This window comes from Callorhinus ursinus, unplaced genomic scaffold (assembly GCF_003265705.2).
Source record: "Callorhinus ursinus isolate GAN/ISIS: 27379988/994484 unplaced genomic scaffold, GSC_fseal_2.0 scaffold2, whole genome shotgun sequence".
NCBI classification, from domain to species: domain Eukaryota; kingdom Metazoa; phylum Chordata; class Mammalia; order Carnivora; family Otariidae; genus Callorhinus; species Callorhinus ursinus.
In genome coordinates this window covers 28,953,211-28,971,744 of record NW_027397064.1, presented here as the reverse complement: position 1 = coordinate 28,971,744, position 18,534 = coordinate 28,953,211, and the positions used below count along the sequence as shown (strand labels likewise).

Below are 18,534 nucleotides of genomic sequence, written 5' to 3'. Positions count from 1 at the left end.
TCCTTAGGCATGAGATAGTCCTTGTTTAGTCTTTGATGCATACTTGACTTTGTTGGAAAATGAAGATCCATTAGTTCAGGGAAGAAAGAAATCCTGCTCAACCTACATCTTGGGAAACACTGATTGGAAGTGTGCTGAACTTTTAAACTTCTTGTAATTACACACTGAATTTACAGGAATTAAATTGCTGCAAGAAATTGCTCCCTTACCCTTGTCCTGCTTTCACATATATAAAAACAGCAAGGGAGAGGATCATTTGGAAGATAAATACTGAAGAAGAATAGCATAAAGTGAAAGGCAGTATTCAGTAACCTAAGCCATTTATTTAGGACTCTGGAGCCACCTGAAGAGCCCCTTTTAAGAACCTGACAGGAACAATGCAGGGATGCAGGGGCAGGAATCTTCCCAGATCTAGGCTACTGACTTCCTCTACCTTGGGAAAATTACACAGACATAGAAGCCACTCTCAAGTACAGACTATAGGATGGTGTCTTAGTCCATTTGGGCTGTTGTAACAATACTGCAGGTTGGGTGGCTTATAAACAAGGGGAACTTATTTTTCACAGCTCTAGAGGCTGCAAGCCCAAGATCAGGGTGCCAGCATGACCAAGTAAGGGCTGTCTTCTGCGTCACAGATTTCTCATTGTATCCTCATATGATGACAATGTCTAGGGAGCTCTTTATAAAGGCATAAATCCCATTCATGAGGATTCCACCTCCATGACATAATTGCCTTCCAAAGGCCCCACCTCTAAATGCCATCACCACAGGGATTAAGATTTCTACATATGAATTTGGGGGGACACCAACATTCAGATGATAACGATGGATGAATATATGTGTCAGTAGAAAATGTGATACCAAAGGAAAGGAAAGATATGATTAAAAGAAATAAAAACCCTATGATATATTATTAACCCTTGGTATCTCCCATATATGGAAAAAAAAATATATATATATATCACTCCGTTGGAGGATGGGATTATTGATCTCAATTCGCTTCCAAATAGTAGCATTATATATCCATCCTCTTGTCATATCTCATTATGTGTATGTGGATAGTTCTTTTCCAAGCGCAGACTGTGGACTTGGCCATGCAAATTCATTTGGCCAATTAGATGTTAGTGGATGTTTTGTGAACAAAGGCTTTAAAGATACTTTCATATTTGCATTCCTGTCTTTCAGCATGTAAGAAACATATTTCAGATATCCAGTGGTCTAAGGAAGATGCTAGATACATGGAGCAGACATGTATGTGCCCCACACTTTGAAGGCAAACTTACTTGAGTCCAGCCTTGGTCATGCAAACCCCAGTCAACCTGCAGATATGTGAGCCTTACTGCTCGTATCCCAATTTGGCGTGGTTTGTTATGCAACATTTTTGTGACAGCAACTGACTGATACACTTTTCCCCATTAATTAACTGTGGATAGGTTTCCTTTCTCCCCAATTTGCTTGTCGTAGTGGGGATAGGGAAGATAGATCCACATTTTAATTTTGATGGATTTTTCATACTCTACAGAACATAAATGACTTCTTATTTTGAAGTCAGTTTTATCTGAAAATTAATTTTAATAGCATAATTGATTTAATTAAGATAAAATGCAAATTATATGCCTTCATCGACATATATAAAGGGCATATTACATATATGGTAAGAACATTCTCATTACAATAGTAAACATAACATGTACTGTGAATTTAAAATGGTTGCTACCCATAGAGATTTCTCAATCTCTATTTGGAATTTAGGATTATTTATCATGGATAGTGTTCTAAAGGGGATTGGTTTCCAGCTGGAGTCTCATTAGGTACAACTCAAACATCAGATGAAGGATAGGGTTAAAATGACTATATTTTCATCATTTCCTTTTTTTAAAGCCTTCACCAACAAACAAATTAGCCCCTCCTCCAGCCCCCACAAAAATACTACTTTCTTGAGTCTGTGGTAGTACCTTTACTACATTGTAGCATAATTTAATAAACACGACTCTGCCCTTCAGAGTTCTGTGCCTCAAAGTGAAAGAACATTTATTGGGTCTTCTAGAGAAAATGAAGGTGTTGGAGACATAATCTCTGCTTTTAGAATTCTTGAGTTGGGAAGAAAACTATATTATCTTTACTAAAAGAATTGTTGTGCCCTAAATAATGACACACGTACTCAGAATGGTGGGTGTTAGATAGAACATTTTTATACTTTTACTGTAGTGGCTAGATATCTTATTCTGTGACTTCCTAAGATCCCAGTGAAAATAACTGTAATCCATTGTCTTTATATTATCTGCAGAAATCTCCCAATCCAAAACTAAAAACTAAAACTAAAAATAAATTAATTTCTCATAAAGAAACTAAATGTCATTTTTTTTCCCCTTTATGGAATAAGGGCTCCAGAATGTGCTTGCTGTTCTATGTCTTTGGAAGCCTGGCCTGAGTCTGTATTTTCCTTCTATGATACTCTGTTATCGATGATGCAAGTTGTGACATAATGGCATGTACACAGAAGCATGACACAGAAGTAATGGAACTGGAAACTTAACCATGAGGCTGTGTGGTATCTCTAGGACATTGTTCATGACCTACAAGATTTCTTCTCTCTTGAGCCTTCTCTGTTCCCCACTCCATTCCTTTCTACCTTGACCTCCCCTGTGTTCTCCAAAGCAACATGTCTTTAAGTGTAGGGGGGGAATACTTTTCCTCCAATATGCTTCATGCAAACGTGTTTACCATGATCAAGTGAAATTAGGGAATATGTATTAACCTCTTAAAAGCAGTCAGAAGTCCTAAAATAAACCTTTTCCCTAGAATTTTTCATAATAGAAACTATCGGGGTATTTGTCCTCACATGCAATGACTGTGACCCTGTGTTCTAGACCTTACGTGGATCCAAGTCTTAGAAGGAACCAATTTCACTGGCATAGTTGGTTTCTAAAACCCTCTCTAGTTGGGCGTGGCCTTGGGCCAGACCCCTGCAGCAAGCATTAGCCACCTATGGACTGACGGTCGTGGTTTCAGAGGGCACCTCCAATTCAGTGAGTTGCTAACCCTTCCTGAACAGTGACAGGCTGTGTGTGGAACAGGCACCATAACTGGTAGCTCACTTCCATGAAGTGCTCCGTATTTTTTATTCATGTTCAGCTTTTGTCCTGGATAGTTGAGTTGTCTTTTAAAACTGCTAAATGCAGATAGCTTGGCAGACAGAGTATTTGGGATGGCAAAGATATTGGAAGTATTTCACCTAAGACTCCAGGTTTTCAAATAGGTCTGCTCCTCTAAGAATCAGACCCTCTATGCTTCCTTTTTAGAGTATTATATTATTACATCGTACTGTTTGTTCTTAAATCTTATACTCATATAAAAGCGTGTATTCTTGTATTTTAAACACTGAATGATTGTCTATAAAAGGCTTAAGACATTTTAATCAGGTTTCTGTAGTTCACTTTTAATGGGAAGGAATAAACACAAAACAAAAAGGACCTATTTCTTCCCCATATAAACAAAGCAGTTTTTAGTTTTATAAAGAATCCATGCTGTCTGAATTGTAATGTATTCATTTATACTACTTTTCATGACACAATATATTATATTCATTTCTCCCATGTTTATCGGAAAAAGGAAAAAACAGTGTTTTTTGCCAGTGTTACTCAACTATGGAATTTGCTGATCTTTCAAGTATATATACCCTAAGTAGGAGAGGAAAAAGGATAGCTACAGGAATCTTAACTTTGACTTACTTTACTTCTGTTAGTTTTAATCTCTTAGTATTACATTAAGGCGTTTTTATATTGAGCAGACAATGAAGAATGGCCATTTTCTTTGACATTTGTTTCCTGGTATTAGATTAATCTTTGACTTAAAATTTTGATAAGTGCAGTCAGAAGTCAGCTCTTATGTTCAGTAGGTTTTTTTCCTCATCCTTTCCAGACAATGGATATCAAAAACCATGAAAAAAGTGTCTCAATTACAGACATTTTGTAGGATTTTCTTCATTCAGGTCTTTAGTTATAAAGTATTTGAACGTAGGTGAATATTTACTTAAGGAGATTACATAAGGAGGACATATATTTACTATATTGATAATCGAGCTACCCATAAGAAACCTACCTTTAAGGAAGTTTCCCCCATTGATTGGGTTAATTATCAACAACCTACAGTATGACTCAGATTTTTAAACTACCTGCAGTATGACCTCTGACTCTTTCTTCTGATTTGTCTATGTTGCCCAGAAGGCAAAAGACTTTAAAAAATAATCTGTCCACTTATAAATCACCCAGGGTTGTGCTGATTTCATTTATATATTAGCAACAGTTGGAGGGGGAAGTCTTTTACCTTTATGAAGATAATCATCCTTGGATCGCCATTTACCTTTGCATATGCCTGCTCATCTCTTGCTGTGTTTTCTTTACTCCCTGAAAAGTACAATCTAAAATAGAATGCCTCCCAGCTGTTGGAAAGAGCCTCTTATCCCTACTCAAGGGTGATATTCACATTCTGAACTTTATGTAATCCAATTGACCAAAACCTTTTCATGTTTATAACAGCTATCCATACTTTTTTAGAATATGTTAAAAATTCAGAAAGTTACATGTCTTGCAGGTATCTTATCCTTTCATTGTAATGAAAATTTATTTAGCTATAACAAAAGTTTTATCACCTCAAATTCCTTAGAATTTACTTAGGCAAAAGTTAATAGTGCTTAAGCTTATTATAAAATATCCTGGCAGAATTGCCAGGTATAGCTTTTGCTTTATATTAAATATACACACACACACACACACACACACACACACACACACACACATATTTTTATATATATTCATTTTTTCCCCTTAAAGCCCTCTTGTTTGAGTTTTGGTAATTGACAAAATGATTGCATGTAAATCATAACTCTTGCATAAAGTAAGCTCACAACACAGACTAATTACACATTTGGGAGGCAAGGCAAAGACATCCAGAGCTTGCTTGTGCTGAGCCAAGAGCACAGCATTTAATGAAATGAGGGCCATAAAAGGTTCAGCATGGATGCTTTCAGGTCTGACTTAGGCTTCTGAGAAATTGAACACTGGCCCTGCAGACCGGTGGATTCCCTGGGGTTTGGAAGGCTGGGCTATTACTACACTTGCATGTGTGAATCAAGTACTGCTTTGCACGAAAGAACGTTTCTGATTCCAGAGATGGCCCTACTTGGAATACTCTTAAGTAAATAATATAGATGCCTAGCAAGTCATCTTCCACCTCCCTTTCCTCTTCTGACACCGAGTAATTACTTCTGATAATTTTTTTTGTCTTTTTTTAAGTTAGCATATAATGTATTATTTGTTTCAGGGGTAAAAGTCTGTGATTCATCAGTCTTACACAATTCACAGCGCTCACTGTAGTACATACCCTCCCCAGTGTCCACCCAGCCACCCCATCCTGCCACCCCCCTCCACTCCAGCAACCTTCACTCTGTTTTCTGGGATTAAGAGTCTCTTATGCTTTGTGTCCCTCTCTGGTTTCGTCTTGTTTCATTTTTCCCTCCCTTCCCCTATGATCCTCTGTCTTGTTTCTCAAATTCCTCATATCAGTGAGGTCATATGATACTTGTCTTTCTCTGATTGACTTATTTCACTTAGCATAATACCCTCTAGTTCCATCCACATCGTTGAAAATGGCAAGATTTCATTTTTTTGATGGCTGCATAATATTCCATTGTATATATATACCACATCTTCTTTATCCATTCATCTGTTGATGGACATCTAGGCTCCTTCCATAGTTTGGCTATTGTGGACATTGCTGCTATAAACATTGGGGTGCACGTGCCCCTTAGGATCACTACATTTGTGTCTTTGCGGTAAATACCCAGTAGTGCAATTGCTGGGTTGTAGGGTAGCTTTAATTTCAACTTTTTGAGGAACCTCCATACTGTTTTCCAGAGTGGCTGCACCAGCTTGCATTCCCACCAACAGTGTAGGAGGGTTCCCCTTTCTCCGCATCCTCGCCAACATCTGTCGTTTCCTGACATGTTCATTTTAGCCATCCTGACTGGTGTGATTTGTATTTCCCTGATGCCCAGTGATGTTGAGCACTTTTTCATGTGTCTGTTGGCCATTTGGATGTCTTCTTTGCAGAAATGTCTGTTCATGTCTTCTGCCCATTTCTTGATTGGATTATTTGTTCTTTGGGTGTTGAGTTTGAAAGTTCTTTATAGGTTTTGGATACTAGCCCTTTATCTGACATGTCATTTGCAAATATCTTCTCCTATTCTGTCGGTTATCTTTTGGTTTCGTTGAATGTTTCCTTTGCTGTGCAAAAGCTGTTTATCTTGATGAAGTCCCAATAGTTCATTTTTGCCCTTGCTTCCCTGGCCTTTGGTGATGTGTCTAGGAAGAAGTTGCTGCGGCTGAAGTCGAAGAGGTTGCTGCCTGTGTTCTCCTCTAGGATTTTGATGGATTCCTGCCTGCCATTTAGGTCTTTCATCCATTTTGAGTATTTTTGTGTGTGGTGTAAGGAAATGGTTCAATTTAATTCTTCTGCATGTGACTGTCCAATTTTCCCAACACCATTTGTTGAAGAGACTGTCTTTTTTCCATTGCACATTCTTTCCTGCTTTGTCGAAGGGTAATTGACCATAGAGTTGAGGGTCCATTTCTGAGCTCTCTGTTCTGTTCCATTGATCTATGTGTCTGTTCTTGTGCCAGTACCATACTGTCTTGATGATGACAGCTTTGTAATAGAGCTGGAAGTCCGGAATTGTGATGCCACCAGCTTTGCTTTTCTTTTTCCAACATTCCTCTGGCTATTCGGGGTCTTTTCTGGTTCCACACAAATTTTAGGATTGTTTGTTCCATTTCTTTGAAAAAAGTTGATGGTATTTTGATAGAGATTGCATTAAATGTGTAGATTGCTCTAGGTAGCATAGACATTTTCACAATATTTGTTCTTCCAGGCCATGAGCATGGAACGTTTTTCCATTTCTTTGTGTCTTCCTCAATTTCTTTCATGAGTATTCTATAGTTTTCTAAGTACAGATTCTTTGCCTCTTTGGTTAGATTTATTCCTAGCTTTATTCCTTATGGTTTTGGGTGCGATTGTAAATGGGATCGACTCCTCAATTTCTCTTTCGTCTGTCTTATTGTTGGTGTATAGAAATGCCACTGATTTCTGTGCATTGATTTTATGCCCTTTAACCTCCATGTATTTGAGTTCTTTCCGACTTTCCTCTTGTGATTGAGTTCTAGTTTCAAAGCATTGTGGTCTGAAAATATGCAGGGAATGATCCCAATCTTTTGGTACCGGTTGAGACCTGATTTGTGACCTAGGATGTGATCTATTCTGGAGAATGTTCCATGGGCACTAGAGAAGAATGTATATTCCGTTGCTTTGGGATGGAATGTTCTGAATATATCTCTGAAGTCCATCTGATCCAGTGTGTCATTTAAAGCCTTCATTTCCTTGTTGATCTTTTGCTAGATGATCTGTCCGTTTCAGTGAGGGGGGGTGTTACTGTCCCTTACTATTATTGTATTATTGTTGATGTGTTTCTTTTATTTTGTTATTAACTGGTTTAGATAACTGGCTGCTTCCATCTTAGGGGCATAGATATTTACAATTGTTAGATCTTCTTGTTGAATAGACCCTTTAAGTATGATGTAGTGTCCTTCCTCATCTCTTATTATAGTCTTTGGTTTAAAAATCTAATTTGTCTGATATAAGGATTGCCACCCCAACTTTCTTTTGATGTCCATTAGCATGGTAGATGGTTTTCTACCCCCTCACTTTCAATCTGGAGGTGTCTTTGGGTCTAAAATGAGTCTCTTGCAGACAGCATATCGATGGGTCTTGTTTTTTTTTATCCCTTCTGATACCCTGTGTCTTTTGATTGGGTCATTTAGCCCATTTACATTCAGGGTAACTATTGAAAGATACGAATTTAGTGCCATTGTATTGCCTGTAAGGTGACTGTTACTGTTTATTCTCTCTGTTCCTTTCTGGTCTATGTTACTTTTAGGCTCTTTCTTTGCTTAGAGGACCCCTCTCAGTATTTCTGGTAGGGCTGGTTTGGTGTTTGCAAATTTTTTTAGTTTTTGTTTGTCCTGGAAGCTTTTGATCTCTCCTTCTATTTTCAATGATAGCCTAGCTGGATATAGTATTCTTGGCTGCATATTTTTCTCGTTTAGTGCTCTGAATATATCATGCCAGTCCTTTCTGGCCTGCCAGGTCTCTGTGGATAGGTCTGCTGCCAATCTAATGTTTCTACCACTGTAAGTTATGGACCTTTTGTCCCGAGCTGCTTTCAGGATTTTCTCTTTGTCTCTGAGACTTGTGAGTTTTACTATTAGATGTCAGGGTATTGACCTATTTTTACTGATTTTGAGGGGTTTCTCTGTGCCTCCTGGATTTTGATGCCTGTTTCCTTCCCCAAATTAGGGAAGTTCTCTGCTATAATTTGCTCCAATATAACTTCTGCCCCTTTCTTTCTTTCTTCTTCTGGGATCCCAATTATTCTAATGTTGTTTTGCTTTATGATATCACTTATCTCTTGAACTCTCCCCTCATGATCCAGTAGTTTATCTCTCTTTTTCTCAGCTTCGTTATTCTCTATGATATTTGTTTGATAAAAATGGTTAGTATATCTCACAAGGTCCACCTATGTAGATTCCTCTGTTTCTTTTCTATTCTTAAATTCGACTCTTCCTTTCCAGATAATTTGTGAATGAAACAGAAAGGCCCTCACATATTGTACAGTAAACTTTTTGCCAACTATCTCTATGTAGACTGGCCACTTCATATAACAGTGTTGTGTACATACAAGATGCTTGATAAAAATTTGTTGGATCACTATGTTTTGCAAAGAGTGACTCTTGTCACTCAGGCCAGAATGGACCAATCTCATTTCTTTATTCCAGCTCTAACAGGTTATTCGTTGTGCTTGGGAATAGAGATAGTGTTACAGAGAACAAAGTGAGGGAATGGAAAAATAGGGAAAGACATAACTGGATGGGAGGCATAAGGTAAAATATATTTAATTATGATAACAGAACAGCAGCTGTAAGAACTTGAAGAAAGTTTGTATAAAAGAGATTAAAGGATTAATTAAGGCTAGGGGTGGTTAGGATAAAACATTAAAATGGCTTATAAAAATTAGGATAAGACAGTTAACATTTTACTCACTATTTGGTTTTGCATTTCATTTATTTTTTTATTTAATAAAAATTATATATATATATATATATATATATATATATATATATATATATATATAAATAATTTCAGTGTTTTCCCAATTGAAAATTATGTCCCAGTATTGGATTATGAAATTAATGTAGAGGATTGTGACCAAATTAAAAATTAAATAAGATATCATAGAAATCTCTAAAAGGCATTGCACTCTGGTTAAGTATTGTTTCATGAAACTTTTGTTTATAGGTGTATGTGTACACATGTATGTTTTTGCTTGGAGGGTAAACAGACAGAAAGATGGCTGATGTGTCTTTGGGTACTGGATCACAGTGCTTCCCAGACTTGATGAAATGTACCATGAATACTGCTGTTTGCAGTATTCACTAAAGATTTGAAGTACATGTTATAATTTAAAACCATGAGCAGTCCAGTGTTCATCACAGATTGGTAGCAGTAACACCTCTTGATGCCTTCATTGAGGATCGGATGCTGACACTGAGCTATGTTATCATCTCTCCTAGGAACTGGAAGCATTGTGTGAAAAGGGAAATTGGACGAGGTTACTTTTAAGGTTTCTTAAAACTATTATACTTTGTGCTTTTTATTATTTTTAATGTATGAACTAATTTATAAACATTTAAATTAGTGAAATCTGGAATGGTAGAAATCAAATGTGATAGCTGCAGTTTATTTATTTACATATATATGTATACAACCCACAAATACATATTTACAGATACACGTGTACATATACACAAGCACATACTGTTGGACAAACACACAAACATCTCTATCTATCTGTGTATGTTTGTTCACTCAGCAAATAGTTATGCAGTGCCTGTTTTTGAGTCTGGCACTGTTTTAAGCACTGGCAATAAATTGGTGGAAAAAGAATCAGAATAATGTAAAAGTTCCCACATTCAAGAGACCCTATTAAAAACATAAAAGAAAAAAAAGAAAAAACAAACAAACAAACAAACAAATGAGCAGGAGCACCTGGGTGGTAAAGTTGTTTAAACGACTAAGTGGTTAAGTGGTTTTGGCTCTGGTGGTGGTCTCAGAGTCGTGAGATCAAGCCCTGAGTCGGGCTTCATGCTCAACATGGAGTCTACTTAAGACTCTCTCTTTCTCCTCCTGCCCCGCAAGCTCTCTCTCTCTCTCTCTAATAAATAAATAAATCTTTAAAAAAAATAAGCACATATACGATATGTGATAAGTACTGTGGAGGAAAAGCAGGATAGTAGACATGGGTAGGGTGGTATTCAGAGGGCATTTAAGCAATTTGAAACTGAATGGTCAGGGAAAACCTCACTAGTAAATTGATATTAGAACAGAGAATTGAAGGTAGTGAGGGAAGGAGGTCTGCAGGAATCTAGGGGAGGAGCATTCACAGCAGAGAGAAGAGGTCATGCAGAGGTCTTGGGGCAGAAGCATGAAGGATGAAGGATGTACTGAAGAAAAGAAGAAAGGCAATGCAGCAAGCATAGGATAAGTAGTAGTAGAGATGAGCGGAGAGGAGAGTCAGGGCACTCAGCTTAGAAGTTGTAGGACACTGGCATTTTCTCTGAATGAGGTGGGAAGTCACCAGAAGGTTTTGAGTATTTGTTTTAATGGGACCATTCTGGCTGCTGTGTTGAGAAACATCCTGAAGAGGAGAAAAGTGGAAGCAGGGAGGCAGAAAGGAGACACTAGGACAGAGAGTGTCAGGAGAGAAGCAGTGGTGGCCCAGATGGTTAAAGTGATAGAATTCTGGGTGTTTGGTGTTTTTTTTTTAAGATTTCATTAATTTATTAGAGACAGAGACAGACAGAGAGCACGAGCAGGGGGAGGAGCAGAGGAAGAGGGAGGGACAGACTCCTGGCTGAGCACAGAGCCAGATGTGGGCCTCGATCCCAGGACCCCGGCTTCACGACCTGAGCCCAAGGCAGATGCTTAACTGACAGAGCCACCCAGGCGCCCTGGGTGTGTTTTTAAAGTAGAGCTGACAGGAGTTGCTGACGGGTTGGATATAGAGTGTGAGATAAGAAGGAAGTCAACAATGTCATTGAGGTCTCTTGCTTGAATGTCTGAAAGAATACAGTTCCATATACTTGCTCAGGAGGAACAGGTTTAAGGGATAATCTACTTCAATGTGATGATGTCAAGGTAGAAATCCTATAAAATTGTTCACTAGAGAATTGGTTATGGGAGTCTTGTTTAGGGGAGAGAGGTGGAGATAGGAATTTATGCCTCATGAGTGTGTCAGTGATATTTAAAACCATGAAATTAGGTGAGGTAACTTCAAAAATGATTCTTAGGACACTAATACTTAAAGCTTGGTGAGATGGGGAAGAATCAGCAGAGGGAATTGGAAAGGAGTCTACCATGAAGTGGGAGAGGAACTATAAGAAAGTGATGTCCTGGGACCAAGAAAAGAAAATATTTCAAAAAGTAGGGCTTCATCAATTTGGTCTAATGCTCCTGTAGATCAGGAAAGATAAAAGATGACAATTGACCATCGGATTTCGTAACATGGAAGTCATTGGCGATCTAAGAGGGATATCAATGTACTACACACATACATGCACACATAAACATACATGCATATATATGTATAGAGAGAATACACATACACATTATATACTATGTAGTTTTAAAGAATGCATATAGTATATATACTACTATAGGGCAATACATATTACATATAGTATAGGTATTATTAGAAATGCATATGTGTAAACATGTGTGTGTGTCATTATGGAGATGTGTTTACATCTTTCTAGTTGGCCGTGCAATAATACAGCAAATGGTTCTTATACCTTCATAAATTCCTTTCAAAAACATTTATCTTTTATCTTTTTATATTTATCTTTTTATAATGATGGACAAATGTCTAGAAAACACAGAAGAATTGTAAAGAAGGAAACTGTGGTCCATATTGCAGTGCCAGTGGATAACTATCTTTTTTTTCTATGCAGACATATACACATATGCGGATAGACAACCCTCACAGGGTTGTGAGGCAGGTAGGTAATAGGTAGATGGGTAGGTGTCAGTATGTAGATAGTGTATATGTTATATAGTTGAACTATATATGTACTGTGCACATACATTATTATACTTAATGTTATGTTCTCAAATGAGTAGAAGTCTTTATGTTAATACTATTTTATAGAAGTCTGTGATTCTTAATAAATAAAAAAAGTACAAATCAGCATATACAGAAGCATAACTCACCTAACAAACACCATTTCATGGGCTAAATTTTTCTTCTGGCTTATATTAATAAAAGTCAGCATTTTGTATATATAACAATAAATTCAATATTTATCACTTTTCTTACTCTGTTAATCCCCCAAAGACTGTATTTCTGCCCCTAGAAAATTAGCTGCCAAATAATCAGAGACATACAACCAGAGGCATAACTAAGTGCAGAATTCCGTGACCAACTAATTGGTCAGTCACAAACCTGTAGCCTGAGACTGAGTCCATTTCTAGGACTTGGGAACATATCAGCAGGCAGCACTGCAATCCCAAATACTTCTCTGGACCCTACTTGCCTTAAACTTGACTATACTTGGCAGTTGCCTTAAATTTGACAGTACTTGGCAGTTAAAGTTGACTGTACAGAGCAGTGGTTTTCAACTGGAAGTGAGTTTGAGCCCAGGAGACATTTGGCGGTGTCTGAGGCATTTGGGGTTATCATAACTGGGGAAGGAGGTATTATTGGCATCCTGTAGGTAATAGCCACAGATTCTGCTGACTGTCCTTTAATGCATAGGACACCTTCCACAACAAAGAATTACCAGGCCCCAAAATTCAATACTGCTGAGATTGAGAAAGCTTTGGTTGTGGACCCTGAAAGGCTGGCACTGGGGTGGGTACCCGGGCATTAGGCCAAGACATATGCACTAGGGGCATTTGGGCATCCATCCTGGGCCTGGCTCAAGGAACCTCACAGACTTTGTACCTAGAGACATGGCCTCTATGGCAAAGAATAAGAAATAATGAAAGGAAAAAAAATGAATGAAATTCACAAGATTTCCTTTCTTATGCCAGCATCTCGATTTTTCCCCCCTCTGGATAATTGTGAGTGTAAAAAGCAAGGGGTATTGTAGAAAGAGCTCTTGTCTGAAAGATAGGAAGCAAGGAAGGATCCAAAGTGTGGATATGTGGATATGTCATTGCCTTTGGGATCATCCTATCGCTAAGGTCCTGCATTTGGGGCATTTGTGAGGCCTTAATTCCTCTTCTCCAAAATGTGTTCTGGCAAGATTTGAGTTTAATTTTTAGAGTTCTTTGTTGAAGCAAGATTATTGAAGGAAGGCATTCAGCATATTGATTTTTTTGTACATTAGGTAAAGGGACATTTATTTCTAATAGAGGAAATGGCTATGTTAACTACTATAATGGCTTCCTTCACCATTGGGTGAATAGCAATGATAATGCCACTATTATGCCTTGAGCCCGATATAGTGTCAGAAAGATATAAAACAGAACTATAGTTGAGTAGAATACGTGAAATTGCATTGTGCCTCACTGTCATTGTGGGAATCAGTCTTGGGATTTCTTGTGAGTAGGCCAAGTCATAGTGGTTCACAGAGGTTGAGACGTAGCATAGCAGTTAAGAGTCTGACACAGGAACCACACTGCCTGGACCTCACAAAACTCCAACACTGTCAAGTCTCATGGACTGTAATCATGGTACTTACCTGCTGTGCATTTCAGTCTCTTCATCTGTAAAATGGGCATAATAATATTCCTCATAGGATTGTTATGAAGATTAAGTATGTTAATATGTGTAAAGCACTTAGAACCATTGTTAGCCATTAGATTGTTTTTGTTGTTCTATTTCTGGATGTCAGGTATATCAGGGACTGAAAAGAGGAACCCTCTTGCACTGTTGATGGGAATGCAAACTGGTGCAGCTACTCTGGAAAACAGTATGGAGTTTCCTCAAAAAGTTAAAAATAGAACTACCCTATGATCCAGGAATTGTACTACTGGGTATTTACCCAAAGAATTCGAAAATACTAATTCAAAGGGATACATGCACCCTGATGTTTATAGCAGCTTTATCTACAGTAGCCAAGTTATGGAAACAGCCCACGTGTCCATCAACTGATGAATGGATAAAGAAGATATGGTATATGTGTACAATGGAATATTCCTCAGCCACAAAAAGAATGACATCTTGCCATTTGCAACAATGTGAATGGAGCTAGAGAGTATTATGCTAAGTGAAATAAGTCAGAGAAAGACAAAAATCATATGATTTCACTTAGGTGTAGAATTTAAGAAAACAAATGAACAAAGGGAAAAAGAAAGAGAGAAAGGGACAAACCAAGAAACAGACCCTTAACTATAGAGAACAAACTGATGGTTACCAGAGGGGAAGTCGGTGCAGGGGTGGGTTAAATAGGTGATGGGGATGAAGGAGCGCACTTGTGATGAGCACAGGGGGTGATGTATGGAAGTATTGGATCACTATATCGTATACCTGAAACTGATATAACACTGTGTGTTAACTAACTGGAATTAAAACAAAACTTAAAAAAATGAAATAACACATACACACAAATGACAAGATAGCCATAAATGACTTGGTTTCTATTTTGTTTTACCACATATGTAATAAATGAAAGGTGTTGGTACAAATAGTGATTGTCAATCTTAATTAAATACAGTTGCCAAAGAAATCATATTTGATCACAGAATAAAGTGGTTTGAAAATATTACTCAAGCAAAACTTGGCCTGGTGTCATTTTGTCTCTAGTAGATAAAAAGCCAAAGAAGCTTCTAGTCTTCCTCTAAAATGGTGTTCACAAACTTCTAGGAAGAACAGCTGTTCTTTAATTTGTACTTTAATTCAGTGGAACTTTATTAGACTAAAATTAACCAAACCCCAGAGAGACTGGGAAACATAAATGATTATCAAATGTTCTAAATAGGACATTCTAGAAGACAAAGATGAAGGCTAACAATTTACATTCCATGTTTAACTATGGCATTCCCATGGAGGGGAAAAAAGGGCAGCTACTTTAAATCAAATAATGGGCTGCTTCTTAGATAATAATATAATGAGTTTGTTAAAAGAACTAACTAGTAAGGGGTTTATTAAATCAAGCAGTAAAGTTTCATTTCTTTGAAACCACCTATTGTCCAAATTTTTATAGCTAACTCCATTTACAGTGAAATTAAATGAAGGAACTATTTCTTTAAAGGTAGACATGGGTTTTCTCTATTTTGGTAGGAGTTGGAAATACTAGGTCAGTGGGTCTGGCAATGATCAGCCTCTTAATCCTGTTTTAATTATGGGTTCTTTGCGAGTTCTGATTTTATAGTTATTTGGTGACATATCCAGACATTCACAGTCATTTTTAAAATACGCAATTTTATAGAAGTGACCCTAAGATGAGAGTTTCTAGAAATAATTACAGAGAGGAAAGAACTACCGACCTAGAATGATTTGAAGGTTTCTAGGGCTATCTCATTTTCAAATTTTCCAGTTAAACACTGTGGCCGAGTTTCACGTTTCTGCGAGCTTGGGAGGGATGCAGCAGGGACACCTGCAAAGATGGTCATATGGACAGCACTTTTCTATAGTCACTGCTGTATATTTGAAAACATCAGGGGCCAAGTCTGATTAACCTTATGCTTCTCCCTGGAAACTTGAACCCTAAGTGTGCCTGTTGCCTCCGTACACTGTTACTCTGTGTTTTTGAGAACAGCTGTGCTTGTGGCTAGGTGGACACAAATGTTTGTCATGCATTATCATTTTTGTTTAGCTTCAAAATCTGATTGCCAGTGAGTTATGCTATCAAAGAAGCAAACTTAAGGCATGAGTTAGACAAAGTGAAGTTTAATTCAGTGATTCTCATTATAAATCACATTTCCCTAAGTTTAAGATAACATTTTTTTCAGTTCTCTCTATCCAATTGACATTCTTGATCAAGAACATTTTTTCCATGGTAAATGATGTGTTTTAAATTATACAAGCCAAATAGTTCCCCCAAATTCTAGCATGTTTCTACACTAAACTCTGTTTCTTCATCTGTATAATGAAGATAGTAAGATCACCTTATCTCTAAGGTCTTTTCTGGTACTTAAGATCCCCTAAGTAATATCCAGCCTCTTTAATTATTGAGACTGTTCTGCTGAATTTCCATATATTTTCAGGATGTTTCAAATGGCATGACTCCACCTAGCCAAAGGATCCTCTCTGTTGACCATCAGGAAATATGACTCTCAAGAACTCTTCCACCACCCACTGACATGGTGGTGGCCCCTTGTAGAGAGAGAAGACCAGCCTGTTAGAGGTCCAATCAACCTGTCTTGCCAGTTGCCTCTGTGTTTGGCCATTTGGGTGTAAACACTAATCCGCTTTCTTCCCTTCACTCTTTCCATGTATACTTCAACAGAAAGGAGAACCTGATTGCTATGCACTCTCACTGGAAACAACTGAGCAACTCACCTTCGAGATCCCCCTGAATGATTCAGGTTCTGCTGGTCTTGGCGTGAGCTTGAAAGGGAACAAATCTCGAGAAACTGGAACGGACTTGGGAATTTTTATCAAATCCATCATCCATGGAGGTGCTGCTTTCAAGGTCAGTAGGACTGCTGTCTGCATGTCAGTGTGAAGGTGCTTGGGATGTCGCTGTTTGGGAACTGGGTGGAGAGAGTGTCTGAAGACATGAGACCACGAGGCTCTCCTGCAGGTGCAGGAAGTGTATGTGTGAACAGATCTGGGCAACAATCATCTGCGTTCACACTCTGTGTGGTTAGTTTTATTTTCTAGACATTGTTCTCTAAACCCATCATGATTACTACTCTTTCTCCCATTCCTTTTATCACTCTGTTAAGATTCCTCTGAATTTGTAACCTGACAGAGTTGAACCTAAAAATACATTCATAAAAACAAAACTAAAATCAAGTCAACATGAAAGCAGCAAATAAGGAAATTGCTCTTGGAAGAATGAAAGCTCAGTGGAGCCTGAGAATGATTGTAGTGTAAATTAAAGGTTATTTATCACATTATATGCACTTGAAGATAGCCATGGTGCCAGGAATGCATGTTTGCCTTTGAACTTGGAAAAGCTTACAGATTTCCAGAAAAAAAAAGGAAAGAACGTGATTCTGCCTTTTCACATTGGGGTGAGAAGTGTGATCATTGCTATTAACATAGTGTAATGGTTAACTAGATTGCCTGGGTTCAAATCCAGCTTCAGCTCCATGTGCTCCAACTAGCACACCACGTGCTAGCCACGTGGGAAAGTGGGCGAGGAACTTGACCTGCAGTGCTCCCCTTTCTTCATCTCTGGAGGGTGCATATAATAGGTAACACCTAATTCAAGTGTCCTAAGGATTAAATTAACACACACGCTGTGATTAAAACAGCAAAGTGATTGGAGGGGGGGGAAACCATGTTTGTCCTTATCACCAGCTCTCCTCCCACCATCATCATTTCATGCCATGCCATGAGGCTTCTTGAGTTTGCATCCTGCCCAGACTACTCTCACCCACTGTCAATGTGGACAAGTTACTTGTCTCCGTATGCCTCAGTTTCCTCATTTGTAAAATGAGTAAAATTAATAGAGCCTACCTCCTAGTGCTCTTAGGAGGACTAAGAGAGATACTGTATGTATATTGTCTAGCACGGTACCTATGGGAACCTTTCAACAAATGTTAGCCATTTTAAAATAATCTGACGTTAATCACACGTGACCCTCCCTAAACAAAAGCCAAGAAGGCCTAAGTAGAGTTTACAGGAGCATCTCTGGTCCTGGAATCCTGGCTTTGTTGAAGCCTTTGTCTCTTCTCCCTTATCATTCCACATTTGTTTCAGACCTAGACACTGAGCTAATGCCTTTTTCCTTGGGAAATAAGAAATTCATTGTGGGTAGACAACTTTTTAATGTACTCCTTGAATCAGTTAATTTTTTTTGCATAATAAACAATGACAAAATTTCAGTAACATACATCAGTAAGCCTTTACGCCCCTCATGGCTCTGCAGGACAACCGAAGGGGCTGTGATTCAGGCTGCTGTGTCTCTTGTCACACCATACATCTGCAGGTCTGAATGTCCTCCGTGTACCTCACCTACCCCTGGACCAGCATGCTCGCTGGAGCATGTTCTTCTCATGCCCTGAGGTGGCAGAGGGCCAGCAGCAAAGAGTGAAGCCTCTTAAATCCTAGGCACTGATCCGCTCACACAACCTACACACACACTTATGCATGGGCGCCTCTGACCAAAGCAGGCATGTGGGTGAGTCCAAGGTCAAGGCCTGGAGAAATACAGTCGACCGCTGATAAGGCTGTGGCAAAGGTGGAAATCCAGAGAAAGGTGAAGAATTGGGGTCAGTGGTTCAGTCTGTCGAACTCTCCCATCTTGC

General features: G+C 38.4%; 1 protein-coding gene across 9 annotated transcripts in view; it reads left to right on the top strand.

The window, feature by feature from the left end:
* PARD3B (par-3 family cell polarity regulator beta) overlaps positions 1 to 18,534 on the top strand; it is a 1,017,627-nt gene that overhangs the window by 582,639 nt on the left and 416,454 nt on the right. For all 9 annotated transcript variants that reach the window (XM_073879629.1, XM_073879634.1, XM_025892834.2 and 6 more), the window contains one exon: positions 16,563 to 16,748. In XM_073879629.1, the coding sequence (XP_073735730.1) occupies positions 16,563 to 16,748 (186 nt within the window). The remainder of the gene's footprint in view (positions 1 to 16,562; positions 16,749 to 18,534) is intronic.